Source organism: Panthera tigris, chromosome A3 (assembly GCF_018350195.1).
Source record: "Panthera tigris isolate Pti1 chromosome A3, P.tigris_Pti1_mat1.1, whole genome shotgun sequence".
Taxonomy (NCBI): domain Eukaryota; kingdom Metazoa; phylum Chordata; class Mammalia; order Carnivora; family Felidae; genus Panthera; species Panthera tigris.
The window spans coordinates 35,002,122-35,017,429 of record NC_056662.1 but is presented as its reverse complement, the minus strand read 5'-3'; the positions used below and the strand labels follow the sequence as shown (position 1 = coordinate 35,017,429).

Sequence of the window (15,308 nt, the reverse complement as noted above, 5' to 3'; positions counted from 1 at the left end):
ATTCCCTGAGTGTGCAAGAATGCAGAGGCATACCCACAACCACATCCAGTTTTGGCATTCCTCACTGCTGGTTTTACAGTCCTGGAAGCCACGAATCCTTCTGAATCTAAATCCAGCCTAACAAGTGGGGAAATGTTCTCACAGACTAAGAGCCTCTTCTATTTTTTTTACAGCCTCCCGGCAGGGTTACTCTTGAACTATGCTTGGCTTCCTCTTGCCTGCTGTGTTGAAGTATTTAAATTAGAGAGTCTAGTCATTCATGTATAGTAGGATCATACTGTGACACCAGGGTAATTATAGTCAACTGGTTGACCAGAATTAAGCCAGGTATCACTGAGGGAACCTAAGAATCATAAATATAACTGGCACAGCAGAAACTTCTATGCCCTGAAAGAGAAATTCAAGTGGGTGATTTTGTCCTCTCAGCCAATTTTCTACATGTACGCTATCCCCCACATGTCCCAATATCATTTGTTAACATTTAATCAAAATCTCAAGTATTTTTTGGAATAACATGGGAGCCCCTAGAGCCAAATATTTTGTAGGAATCATTAACATATGCATAAAAGATGGGAAGTACCCTTATGGATGATAAGTGGAATCAAAAGGACCCTCATTTTGGATTATTTTGTGTGTTCAGGAAATTTTCACATCTTTGACTTTCATCAGTTACATTTTTTGTTTAAAACAATTTAACAACAATTTTGCATATTGGTGTTCTCTTCATATTCCTGTATGTTAGAAGGGCTGTATTATAAGGTACAAAAGGTCGTGAACCTGGAGTCAGGCAATTCTGGGATTGAACTATAATGCCATTGCTCACCAGCTGTGGGGTCATGTGCAGAATCCGTTACCTAAGCTTCAGCTTCCTCATCTGAAAAAGGAGTGTAATGATACCGGTCTCATTGGACCATACAAGGATTAGATAAGGCAGTGATGTAAACCGCCACATTCACAGTTGGCACAACAATGGTGGTTGCTATTCATATTATTTCCTTGTTAATTTAGTCTATTATTCTGCAGTTTGTTTTACTGGATTGTGCAATCTAGTAATGTCTGACATGCTTTCAACTACCATCTATAAAACTTAACCTGAGTTAAGGAACTCATTTTACATATTTTTCATCTTTTCAAATTTTAGAAGTATTTTACTGACCTTTTGAAATAATATTCAATATTTTATTCTTAAATCTTGATTAGGCTTATTATTTGCAAAAGAAAAAGTGAGATAATAGAATAGGCACTGTGGTTGATAGCATTTTCCAAAGACAGCTGCAAGAATATCTGCTCTTGTATAATGTGATCTTGCCACTCACCTACCCCCCTCAAACTTGGGTGGGCCTTAATTTTGCTTTGATGAATAAAATATACAGGAAATGATGATGTGCCTGTTGTGGGCACAGTTCTTAAGTTTAGCAGCTTCTGCTTTCTGCCTCTTGGGACACTGGGTCTCAGGATGCTTCATCTAAAGATTTGGCCATTGGGGCCCCTGGGTGGCTCACTTGGTTAAGCATCCGACTTCAGCTCAGGTCATGGTCTCACAGTCAGTGAGTTCAAGCCCCATGTCAGGCTCTGTGCTGACAACTCAGAGACTGGAGCCTGCTTCCGATTCTGTATCTCCCTCTCTCTCTTCCCCTCCCCCGCTCACACTCTGTCTCTCTCTCTCTCCAAAAATAAATAAACATTAAAAAAAAAAAAAAAGACCTGGCCACCATGTTTTGAGAAGACAAACCACATGGAAAGGCCACATGGAGGTGCTCTGGTCTGTAGACCCTAAGCTCCTCACCACAACTGCCAGCCACACAAGTGTGCCATCTTGGACAACCAGCCCAAGTGAACCTTCAGATGACTCTAGCCCCAGATGCCATCTGCCTGAAAATGCATGAGAAACTTAAGGGAGAAGCACCAACCTGAGCCCTAGATGACCTACACAACTAAAGAAATAAAGTGTTATTTTAAGCCTCTAGATTTTGGGGTGGTTTGTTACACAGTAATAGATAATTGTAGCAGTCATCGATTAAATAATTCCAGATACCTCTGCCCTCCTAGAAACTCCCTGCCATATACAACATATGAAAAGTAAGTCATGACTGTTCTCTGGGAGTGGAGTGGAACCCATGGCTTGGACATGCAACACAAACCATCGTTATGAAATCAGTTCCACAGGAAGCCATCTTTATTAAGCTGTCTTTATTACCGAGATTAATTCTCACAGCTTTCAGATTTTCACTTATAATATCAAGCTTTCCTAAAATCTACTCTCATTATTTCAGATATTATAGAGTAATTGAAGAGAGTTTCTGCATGTGTCTAAATTATTTAGCCTCAAACCACTACATAAATCCAAGGCAGTGTCCAATCAACAGACACACAATGTAAGGCCAAAGCATTTTGCTAATCAATTTTCATACCACCTAATGAACAAACACTTTTCTAAAAATATTCCAACCCTTTCAAAGGACCCATTTAAAATCAAACATGAGGGTTATATGGCCCTATATTATGGTTTTATGGCTATATGGCCCCAGTAGCAAATATTCGTCTATTTTAAGCAAGGTTACCTTTGTTAAAATTATCTACTGCTATTCATAATTCTGGTGAGCTGGTGATTTGAAGGAATCTGAACTTGAAATTTTAATATTAGCTTTGAATTTCCAGTTCATTTCATGTGTGCATACAAACCAATCATCTACCTGAGGGTCTCTACCCATGTTCCCTTCCTTTTAACTTGCCTTCTATTATCATCATTAACAACACCGACATTTATGTTTTTGTTTACAGGAAGGGATTGCCAAATGTTCTTTTTATTCCAACCCCTTGCCTTCTACAGCAAGGATTCTTTGGCTGTGAATTTCTGCTGAGCAGCTGAAGGCACAACAGGAAGGGAGATGACTCAGCCATGAAAATCTAGTGCCTAGGTAAACTGGAAGTAACATTGGGAAAAATACCAAAAAAAAAAAAAAAAAAAAAAAAAAAAAGATTAAAGCTTGGTGTACAAATACATCCTTGACTACTAGAAATTAAACCCTCACATTATCCAAGAGAGTCTATGGAGACAAATTATTTCCTTTCTTATCTTAAAATTTTGGGGGCACCTGCATGGCTCAGTCAGTTAAGCAACTGACTCTTGATTTCAGCTCAGGCCATGATCTCCCAGTTGATGGGTTCGAGCCCCACATGAGGCTCTGCACTGATGCTGTGGAGCCTCCTTGCAATTCTCTCCCCCTCTCTTCTCTCTGTTCCTCCCCCGCTTGTATACTCACTCACTCACTCACTCTCTCAAAATAAATAAACTCAAAAAAAAATTTTTCTATGTTGGGCACTTGGCTGGTTCAGTTGAAGGAGCACACAACTCTTGATCTTGGGGTCATGAATTTGAGCCCCAAGTTGGGTGTAGAGCTTAAAAATGAACTTTTTTTTTAAAACTATTTTTGTGACACTTAAGTTAAAAGAAAACCAACTTACCACTCTCTATTTCTTCTTCATTATCATCCTCTAAGATGTTAACCGGGGCAGCAGATTCTCCAGCTTCCATCATGCTTTTCAAAGCTTCAAGCTGTTCTGTCATTAAAAACAAACAAAAAGGAGATGGTGACAGGTGCTCCATCACTTGCAAAGCCTGAGCTTGAAGATCGACACTGAGAAGGAAATGTATTGTCTGGGCTCCCACTGGCTACATTCCTAAGACCGTAGCAGATCGCTGCTTGGACGTCTCAAGGGACTTGCAACAACCACACTGTCTACACAGGGTGAAGAACTAATGGAGCATGGGTGAAATTCCAAAGTTCTGGTCATAAGTTTGAGAGGAAGGCTCAGTCACTAAGAAAGATGTTAAGGCTTGGTAATAAAGGTGCGTCATTTGAATGTGATAGATATTGAAGCAACGGAAAAGAGACGTGCACAAGCGACTGAAAAAACTTCAGGAACAAATATCTGCAAGTGACAGATCTGAGACAATTATCCTCATGTATAAAGCTCTGATAAGTCTGTAAAGATAGATGAAGTAATTTTAAAAACGAGAAAACATGTAGAAGCATATTATAAATGGTGATATACAAAGAAACTAGTTACCAAAAACATAAATATCAAAAAAACTCAAGTCTCATTTCCCTTCTCCTAGTCAGCCACATATACATACAACATGGCCAACAGCCAGCAGTAAGAATATCCCTGGAAAGCAGGCATCCTCCTACATTATAGCAAGAATGTAAATTGGTACAATTTTTCTGAAAGACAAAGGTAAATCACAGTATAAAACGTGTATATGCTTTGGCCACCCAACTCTAATTGCACCAATGGATTCCAACGAGAAGCTGTGTAAATGTACAAAATGAACACCGACATGTGTCTGTCACTGTCGTTTCTACAGTAATGAACATCCATCAGTTGGGACTGGTCACATGGTACCATATCCCACATAATAAATTCTGCATAGTGTTTCATACATTAGAATTATAGTTAGCAAGTTGTAACTTTAGTATGAACTTAAGTATACTTAATTGGTTGAGTTAAACATAATAAAAAATCAGTATATTTAACATGATCCCACTGATATGAAAAATGTACGTCTAAACATATACATGTGTCTATAGTACACGTACGTATGTGTAAAATATATAATTTAGTGCTATTTTATTGTTTCCTTATGTTTTCCTTTGTTGTTTTCATTCTCCTATGGTATTATTGCTTTTGTAATAAACTATAAGCACTATAATTTAAAATTTAGAATACCTAGGGTAAAAATACAATGCGATCATACCATTAGTTAATGCTTCACTCAATTAAGAGATGGGCTAAAAGAAAATATTTTCCAATATTTCCAGGGAAAATGTCTACATAAAATCATTTCTCTCCCTACACACACATATATACATTCACACATTCACTCAGGATCCCTAGATATGTAAACCTCACACAGGCAAACTGCAAAGGGTAACTTTTGAAGAAGACTTTAGAGCATATAAAATGATAAAATGCTAGTTCCTTCCATCTCGATAAATTCTAAAATGCCTCTTTCCACTTTCTTCTCGTTTTGCCTTGGGATCACTCCAAATCCTGCATCCTATGAATGTATGAATATGCTTTTCCCACTGCAGGAACGAGTTGATGTGGAAACTGCACTTAAACATACACGTGGCCACTTTGCTATGAAAAGTATATGTAACACCACTGTGCCCCTTTCGTCCCCTAAATCAGTGGTTTGAAAATTTATTTCACTCCAGACAGCTGAATTGTCCAAACACAATGAGTGTATGCCTCATTATTGATGTGTGTCTTTGACTTACTTTTTTCGACCTCAGGTTTCAGCCGCTTATTTTTGATGAGTATTTTTCTTTTGAGGTCATTGGGGGATGGTAAGGGCCTGCCTGGTTCGAGCTAGAGATAAACAGAAAAGGCTGAATTAATGATGTGCTTCACTAGTTTCATTCCCAGCCCAGAATGAGCATGGAAGCCAGTGTTATACAGCCCAATGTCCACTAGATGGCAGTCAGCACACTTTTATGTTTTCATTCCCCAGCCCCAAATAGCCTACTGCATGCCACTTTGCCCTAGACTGCAAACCGGACATCCAGTCTCCCAGAGGTATGCACAGCCACTCCGCCTTCCCCAGTGGGACCTGGGTCTGACCTGGGGTGCTGTTGGGGGAAGGGCTCCTGCTTAGCCTCAGGTCTTGCTCTTTTTATGTATTGGGTAAAGTACACGGGATTGTTGTGATAGCTGGGGTCCGAAGTGCTTTCCCAGGCAGAAGTCGAGAGGCTCCCCTGATCCCCTCAAGTGTTGGGGCTGTATTAGTAAGCCTGTTTGCTCAGTAAACTGATGCAACCCCAATACCTGGGATTGTGGTTGTGTGGGTTCAATAAGAGAATCAAGAAGGGAGTGGTCTTAATTACTGAAACTTAACCTCTACTGTGGTTTCGTTTACTTGGATTTATGTCTGCAAAGGAGATGTCCTTTCTTTTATTACCTCTGATCCACATAACTGTGCCATATCTACTCATCCATTCCCCCTTCCCCCATCCATGCATGGACATACCTACCCACCCATCCACCCACCCATCTCTTCCATGCATCCTTTCATTTTTCTCAAAAGTGATTTTTCTACTACTTATTACATGCAAGGCACTGTGCCTTCCCATGTCTGTGTTGCCTCAAAGCTCTTTGCCCATATTCTGCTTCCTTCAGAAGCCTGCTGAATCTTGTCTATTCCCTAGCGATCTCTCTTGAACCTGGATATCTCTAATAAATATTCAATAGGTTGTAGGCCATCTTCCTTTTTAGCTGTGGTTTTATGTTTATGCTCTATGTCTCCTGCAGACATTAAGTTCAGGGAGGTCTTACTCCCACGTGTATTACCTATGCTTCCCACAACACCTTTCATGAATGTGCATGTCGTTCCATAAAGAATATGGTGGTCTTTCCATGGCAGCAAACACCTTAGCCCAATCAGAAAAGTAAACAGAGGGTCTACATAAAACAAAAATAACATAAGGGGCGTCTGGGTGGCTCAGTGGGTTAAGCATCCGACTCTTGGTTTTGGCTCAGGTCACGGTCTCACGGTTCATGAGATTCAGTCCCACACTGGGCTCTGTGCTGGCAGTGTGGAGCCTGCTTGGGGTTCTCTCTCTCCCTCTTTCTCTTCCCCGCTTGTGCTCTTTCTCTCTCTCTCAAAATAAATAAACTATGAACTATAAAATGAAATAAAGTAAAATAAAATAAAACTAAACAGGGCTGTTTCTTAGTTTGGGTTCCCTCAGAATCAGTCTCAGAGACAAGGATGTGAATATACCTGTAGATTACTTGGGCGGCAGCCTCAGGAAGGGCCAACAGAGGAGTGGGAAAGTGAAAGAAAGAAGGCAGGCACGGGGGTGCCCCAGCAGGCACGGGGGTGTTATGAGGCGACTTATCACTGAGGGGGCCAGAGTGTGGTCCCCTGGGGAGCCCTGGCAGACGGTGCAGAACAAAGAACGTGCTGCTGAGCGGTCCCTCCTGAGGGAGGAGTGAGGGGCCCAGCGGGAGGGCTGTCTGGTCTCTAGCACCTCAGGCCCATCTCTCACACACGGGCAGAGCAGGCTCCAGTGAGCAGAGGACCGCACCTCATGCAAAAAGCTGCAGGCACAAGCAGCTGCAAGTCAGGCCAGTGTGCAGGGAACAGGGAGGGTTGCAAGGATGCGGGGCAGGCAGCCTGCAGAGTCAGTAGGCTGAAGGTAATCAGGGGTGGGTGCAAAGGATGCAAATATCCTCATGTCCTATATTTTTTTCAGTTTTTTTTTTTTTTTCCACTACTGCAGAGTACTTTATACTTCATCCTGTTGGCTTGCTTCCTACTCATACCATCTTGTGACAGTGGATCTTTACCACTTTGGAGGTTATGGACCCTTGCAAAAATGTGATGAACTCTCTGGAATCAAACTATATACCAAAAGAAGGAAAACAAAACAAACAAACAAACAAAAACAAATGCAAAACTGTACACAATTTAGAATGAATTCACAGACCTCACAAAGCCTATCTGCGGGCCACAGGTTAAAAATTCTTTGCTTTATGAAGCAATCAGCAGGTGTAAAAATGAAACTCAAAAATGCATGTCTAACACTTTCCAAGTATTTGTTGTGGAGTTGGGACATTGGACTTCAGACTCTTGTGACTTCTTCCATCTAGGGAGTTCTCACCACAATCGTCTTCCATTTGATTTACCTGGAGAGGCTTTTTTAAAAACACCATGCTCAGGCCTTACCCAGATCAATTAACTTAGAATCTCTGAGCGGGTCCCAGGCAAAGGTATTTTTAATCTTCCTTATAGATGATCCTATCATGCAACCAACTAAAGGACAATTGCTGAGTATAGATTCTCTTCCAGGAGGCATTTTATAAAACTTTAGGACAGAGATCTCAGAAACCATAGAGACCTTGAGACCTTCCAGATTAAATTGGGCTACATGTTTATTTTATGTCTCTCTCTTCACATCTGTCTGAAGCACAACTGCTTTCTGTATCAATTAATTTAAATAAATATGAAGATCTTTAGTCCTCTAGCACTACTTGACCCTTTAGAAATGAATTTCAAAACAAATCCATTCAGGTTAGAAATACAGTTTGCTAAAAATACATACTGGATGTGATTCAAGTGCTTGTTTCAACAGGAGATCCCCAAATAGATCTTCGCAATATTTGGACATCTTGTACTGTTGATATTTGCTGGAGAGAGAGAACTGGCATTCGTAAATTCAAACATCCATTAACAGTCCAAGAATAAGAGACATCCATTCCTAGATGATTAAAAACTCCCACTCTGCAAAGTACATGCTTGTCTTCCTACGGCTAAGGGAGATGCTCTGTTATATACCACGAACTTTAACTGGTATAGTTTAACAAGTAGATTTTGCCTCCCCAAATAAGAGCTGGTACACAGAATAAAAAATGGCTTTTCAATGAAGTCTGAGATCAAGTACACTGCCAAATCTTCCAACTCAATGGAACCTTGAACAAGGTGTCCAGATCTCTGACCTTTTGTTTTTTTTTCCTCTTTCTTTTTTGCATAAGAACAAGTGTCCTTACTATTTCACAAAACTGTTCAGCTATTTAAAAAGATGGAGAGCAGGAGTGGGGAATGGGTAGTAGATACTTAGAGGAGATTGCACCCTTATACCTGCAGTGATTTTCAAAGGAGAGAATTACAGGATATTCGGATGTGACAAACGCAGTTTCCTTGATGGCTTGAATAACATCCTTTAAAGATAAAAAGTGTAAATGAGAGAGGAGCAAACAACAACAACAACACAATTAAGGCACCTGAAACCATTCAGATACCATTAATTTGAGCTTTTCAGAAAGTCAATTCTGGCAATAAGACCTGGAGAACCCATTCATCTTGTTACTTTCACACGTGGAGTCCCCTTGTGGTTCGTTAGAGCCCAGGGACCAGTTTATGGTTAATGACCCTTCCCTCCCCTGCAAAGCTCTCTCTGACTTCTCTAAAATTATGGGGCTAGTAACGAACAAGAAATTTCATCTAAATCACATGCTGGCTTCTTGCTTGATAATCTGGCAAGACAGGTTCAGAGTTTCCCTTTCTTGCTGAAGGGCAGGTGAGGTTTTGGTACAGCGATTTTCACAGCAGACCACTCTTTCACCTCTCCTGCCTAGAAGAGAAATGTATTGGTGATAACCTAAGGATTAACGGAGGCTTTTATTGGCTTTCTTCTGTGTTTGGGAGTCTGTCCTTGGCTACATTTCATTAATTTGATGAAGATTCCTGTGAACTGATGTGACATTTACAACATCCCGTTTCCTATTAGCCTGATGAAAGTGGTTGGAGGGCTAGGTGACCAGGAAGTGGGGGTTCTCCATGGTCAAGCAACATGTGAGGTAAAACAGGTGTTCTAGATGTCCCTCCCTGAACTAGAAGCTTGGTCATTTGAAATAACCTTTGAATGTGCTGAGAATGTCCTTCCCACAGATGGCTGGTCTTGCTCTCGGCTTTAGAAAGCATGGTTTCAAACTAATGTTTCTTTTTTTTTTTTAATTTTTTTTAATGTTTATTTATTTTTGAGACAGAGAGAGACAGAGCATGAACAGGGGAGGGTCAAAGAGAGGGAGACACAAATCAGAAACAGGCACCAGGCTCTGAGCTGTCAGCACAGAGCCCGATGTGGGGCTCAAACTCACGGACTGCGAGATCACGACCTGAGCCGAAGTTGGACGCTTAACCGACTGAGCCACCCAGGCACTCCTCAAACTAATGTTTCTACAACCAGAACATCATACTTGGTAAAACTCCCCACATTCTAACTGGCTTGTAGCTAACCACAGGGAAAATCGCATCATTCAGTTAAATGAGAAAATATTTTACAATAGTAATCTCCAGAAGTCCAGTTGAAACAATAATGCCTTAGGTTAGATAAACCAGGGAGTATTTTAGTGAGCATTCTTACTGATGTGGGAAACAAAGGCAGGAGGAAATGGCATATAAAATTACGTTTCCTTATAACCTGCAGGCCATTGACAAATACTTGAGGCAGGCGAGTGTAACAGTTCTTCAGGAACTCCCTACTGTCCTAATGTTAATGCTTTGCTAGAGGGAAAACAACCTTAGCTTGACAACAGCTAAGCCTCCAGTATCCCATGAGTCTTCTTTAGCAAATGAAAATCCTTTGGAATCTTCCCCTTAATTTTACCTCCCCCCAACTCCCAAGTATGTAATCACTCTCTCTTCATGGTCCGGAGGCAGCTCTTTCTGCCCATGGGTCCTGTTCATGTACTTGAATAAAATCACCTTTTTTGCACCAAAGATGTCTCAAGAATTCTTTCTTGGCTATTGGCTCTGAATCCCACCACCACTCCAAAACCTCATCACTTATGGCTAAGGTGGTTCATTAATTATTCTTGCTTAAAGTCTCTTCCTGGTAAAAATGTCTATGACCTTGATTGTCCATTTGAGCTGAGCAAGAATTACTCCTTGAGGAGAATTTTGGCTCTTTTCATGGGTTCTCCTTTGCTCACCTCCAAACTGAAAGGAAATAGCCTTCTTTTTAGCTAAGCTTCCTTATTGGGCTCCTTAAATCTCTAAAGAAGATGTCAACCCTTCCCAATTTGGTTGGCTGTGCAAACTCATGGCTTCCCACTTGAATATACCCTTGGTACTTCTCAGGGAGTGTAATTCCTACTCATGGAGCATAATCTCGAATTCACTGCTGCTCAAAATTCACCAGCATCTGGCTAAGAGAAATGGTGTGCATCAAGTTATGGGTATACGGACTAGGCATCTGTTTTTATAAATACCTCTGGTGATTTTCCATACGTATGCTGAGTTGAGAACCAATGCTGCAGATGTTGAAATAACTATTCCAAATTACACCAAACTGACAGAGACGGATGTACCTGAATATTGGCCAACCACAGCACTGGCCAACTATGGAATTTCATTTTTTTAACTTGTCCTTTGGCAGGCTATCAATGGAGCATATTAAGGAGCATTCTAAGAAACCAACCTTCAAACTGTACAGAGAAATCACCAGAAGGCCAATACTGAAATGCCTGTTTATGTAACTGTAGATTCTCCTCTTTGAGGGTCCATGGGGAAAAGTCTTCTCTCTGGCATCAGGACTGGGAACAACTTCTTTGGACCAACAGCCCTGTTTCTATTTTCTGAATCTTGTGAATTATGTTTGTCTCCTTGCACTGAATTCTAGAAAGTTTGGGGCCCATTTGTGGTATGGTTTGGCAGTTTATAGACTTATTATTGAGCACTCATAAACTCTAACCTCATTTACTTTATTACTCTTATAGGCGCTATTTAGAATCTATTTTATTTTCTGTATTCTATTTATTTTTTATGCCAATTTTAAGTCCTTCAGAAATAATGCAAAATAAGAAAACAGAAAAGAAAATGAAAGACTTTTTAAAGTAATTAGAATCAGGGGGATGCTGGCAGAGAAACTCATTATGTAGGACCCTCATGGTGTTATTAAGTAGAGAAAGCATTTCTTCTTGACTTTCTCTTCAAAACCAGAGGAAAGGAATATGAAAGTAAAATGCTTGAGAAAATGAATAATTTGTGTTCTCCACTTCATCTATTTCTACAATAATCTGGAAAAGACTACAGCTATGTGATTTTAAAACTTACCTTAAAAAGGATATCTGTACACATTGCTTTTCCATGAGTTATTATTGGTTCCTGGTCTTCACCTTTTCCATCCCAACAGTCAAGTTCAACACACCTGGGCAACAGAGTGAAATTACAATATTGAACCCTCACCATAAAATAATGTGTGCAAACTGAAAGAACAGACATCAAAATAAGTTGTTTTCTTATATAAGTAGAAAATGGAGGATACCTGGATAGCTCAGTCAGTTAAGCATCTAACTCTTGGTTTCAGCCTAGGTCATGATCTCCTGGTTCATGGGTTCAGCCCCACATCAGGCTCTGCACTGACAGCATGAGCCTGCTTGGGATTCTCTCTCTTTCTGCTCTTCCCCTGCTTGCATGCTCTCTTTCTCTCTCAAAATAATAAACTTAAAAAATATGTAAGTAGAAAATGGAATGAAATAATATGATTATTTCATGGAGTTTTTGGGTTAAAATCACACTGTATTCTGTACTGAGTTGGTGTCATTAAAAAGGGACTGTCAGAGATTAAGACAAACTTGAGATATAACAATCAGTGGGGGAATGAAATTCCAGTTGTGACAAAGCTACAACAAAGGACAGTTGGGAACAGCTGGGGACATCTGAGTATAGGCTAGGTTTTAAATGATGTGAAAAAATAATTTTTAAAATTTTGTTAGATGAAATGATACTGCTTTGGCCATGAAAGAAAATGTTCTCATTTTGTCAGGTATTCAGAGATAGAAGTGGTGATGTAGGTAATTTCTTGTAGAATATTTCCAAACACAAAAAAACGGTCATTAAAAATAAGGTACTAGCTATTGATAACAAAAAAAAAATTATAATGTAACTGAGTTTCTTATTTTTCACCTTCAGCATTATTGCTGTATTTTAAACCTCAAATATTTGCCAATTTCTATAAAAGGGAAAACCATTTTCAATAATATTCTCAGAGAATGGCATTTTAGAACTTTTAACATTAAGTAAAGCTAAATCTGCTACTGCTTCTGGCCATAAGAAACTTAGCATGACTTCTTAAAATAGGGGTTTTTTCCCTTCAATTTTGAGGGGGATATTTATTTATTTATTTATTTATTTTGAGAGAGAGAGTGCACAAGTTGGGGAGAGGAGCAGAGGGAGAGGGAACGAAAGATGTAGATAGAGTCTTAAGCAGACTCCATGCTCAGTGGAGAGCCTGACACAGGACTTGATCCCATTACCCTGGGATCATGACCTGAGCTGAAGTCAAGAGTCAGATGCTCAACTGACTGAGCCACCCAGGTGCCCCTTGAGTGGGGGATATTTAAAAATTTATAGTAAAAAATATCTTTTGGCCCACAGGAGAATTCCAGAGCTTTCTGGAACAGAGATTATCTGTTCTTTTTCAAGGTTACGTGACCAACGTAATCTATTAAAGAAAAGGAAAAATGTCCAAAATTTTCACACTGAATAATACTTCCTATTTTTTAGAAAAAAGTAAATTAAATGGAAAGCCATCATATTAAAAAAAAAAAAAAAGAGGTGTCCTGAGGTTCTGACCTGCAACCAGCCAGGAGAACCTGTCTGTACATTTCTACGGAAGACTTTCCACCAAACTGTCGGCCAGTGAGATAGGTGTTATGGGAAGAACTGATGAAGTAGTGGGCCAGAGGATGGTCCATTTCTTGGTAAAGTTCTAAACGATCCAGGAAGACAGGGGCATTTTCATCTGACATCAGGTATCTGCAAAACCCATCGCTTGATATGAGGCCTAGGGGAAAAAACAAGAGTTAGTAGACATATGGCTCTGAAATACAGAGTTGAGACAGCTTGAACAGGAGTAAAAACTTCTTCTCAGTCTCTTCCCCAAGGACCTTCATCCTTCAGAACTTGAACAGAGCTGCACACTACAAGGAACCTAATGCATTCCACAGGCAGGTGGCTTTTGTAGGTATGACGGCAGAAGCACATGGTTCCCTAAGCGCAGAAGCACAGCTCCAGGTGTGGCGACCAGGGGTCAAGGGGACCTTTGTCAGTTCTGCTTCTATCACGCATGCCTTATGTTCCTGGGTCTCAACCTCCTCTTCTGTCAAATGGGCATAAATACTGACCACACCTGCTTTCCAGGATTGTCCTGAATGGTAAATGAGAATACCTACAAGAGGGGCTCCTAAAAAAGTAGAAAATATACAACTGTAGGGCACTACTGTTCTCACTGGACTGGAGATGAAATTAATGGCCTTTCTGGGTTTAAGCAATTCATTTCTCCTACAAAATAGGGTGTGGGACTGATGAGAAGAGTACGCAGTAGGCATTGAAATATTGCCCCAAGAGCCCCATTGTTCATTTCAGTCACACTTTTCTGATATAGGGCAGGTCCCTGTGGTCTTCTCAGGAGAAGCAATTTATATTTCTGCATCACAGGGTGCCTGGGTGGCTCAGTCCATTAAACGTTCAACTTCATGATCTTGGGGTTTTTGAGTTCAAGCCTCGCATTGGGCTCTGCACAGACAGCGTGGAGGCTGCTTGGGATTCTCTCTCTCCCTCTCTCTGCCCCTCCCCCACTTGGGCCCATGCATGTGCGCACACACACTCTCTCAAATAAACTTAAAAAACAAAACAAAACTCTCTCTATCTCTTACTCTGTCAACCATCAACTGCCTCAGCTTTTTGTTATAGCTAAGCATTTGCAAGTTATGAACTGATTTCAGGCTTGCAAAAAAGAACATAATAATGTATTAAATAATAAATAACTATGGACCCTTACACCACAGCTTCGTAACATTTTACCTTACTTGCTTTACGTTTCTCAGAGGAATATATAATTACAGATGCCTTTGCAGCACCCTGTGTCCCTGCTCTCCATTCCAGTCCCTCTTTCTGCTCCCTTGTAGACAACCATTCCTTTTTGTATTTAACATTCTTAAAACGGCTTTGTAACTTTACTACATATGCGTTTATTCTAACAATGGATAGCTGTGAATATTTAAAAACTTATATAAAAGACATTTTATTATTTGCATATGCAACTTGCTCTTTTTATATTTTCTTGAACTTATTCAGCTCTTGAGGATTTATTTTTCCCTGAATAACATAGTAGTGTGTATAGTAGTAGTACGTTGTGGTGGGCACGTGTAACGCGTGGTAGGCCCGTGTAGGAATATACTAGTTCATTGTCCATTATTCTGTTGATGGATATTTAGGTAATTTCTAACTATAAAAACATACTACAATAAAAATTTGTGCAGCCCTCCTTGGGCACACAGCCATTCTAAGAGCAAGTACTTTTTTGAGTTGTCAGCACAGAGCCCGTTGCAGGGCTTGAACTCACGAACAGGAAGATCACGACCTGAGCCAAAGTCGGAGGCTTAACCGACTGAGCCACCCAGGTGCCCCCTAAGAGCAAATACTTTTTAAGGCACTGAGACAGATAAAGTGATGGGAGAAACAGACAAGCCCTGCCTTCATGAAACATATTATGGGAAATAAATTAACAAATAAGTATAAGTATAATATAATGTTATACAAGTGTTAGAAGGAAACAGAAAGCAGGGAATGAAGGTGATAAAGAATGACCAGGATGCTCTATTAGATACATGGCTAGCAAAAGCCCTTGTGAGGTCACATTCACAGGTAGGGAGCAAGTCACATGCACATCTTGGGGAATGCTATCCCAGGTAGAAAGATCAGCAAATGCAAAGACCTTGATGTAGGAGTGTGTGAC

At 40.3% G+C, this 15,308-nt stretch overlaps 1 protein-coding gene across 7 annotated transcripts in view; it reads right to left on the bottom strand.

The window, feature by feature from the left end:
- Nucleotides 1–15,308, bottom strand: part of PLCB4 (phospholipase C beta 4) — a 390,400-nt gene that overhangs the window by 80,231 nt on the left and 294,861 nt on the right. For 6 of the 7 annotated variants that reach the window (XM_042980905.1, XM_042980906.1, XM_042980904.1 and 3 more), the window contains 6 exons: nucleotides 13,145–13,355; nucleotides 11,624–11,717; nucleotides 8,648–8,727; nucleotides 8,112–8,196; nucleotides 5,286–5,376; nucleotides 3,466–3,561 (listed from right to left, as the gene is read on the bottom strand). In XM_042980905.1, coding sequence (XP_042836839.1) covers nucleotides 3,466–3,561; nucleotides 5,286–5,376; nucleotides 8,112–8,196; nucleotides 8,648–8,727; nucleotides 11,624–11,717; nucleotides 13,145–13,355 — 657 coding nt within the window. The remainder of the gene's footprint in view (nucleotides 1–3,465; nucleotides 3,562–5,285; nucleotides 5,377–8,111; nucleotides 8,197–8,647; nucleotides 8,728–11,623; nucleotides 11,718–13,144; nucleotides 13,356–15,308) is intronic. The other variant, XM_042980909.1, reaches the window with a different exon arrangement.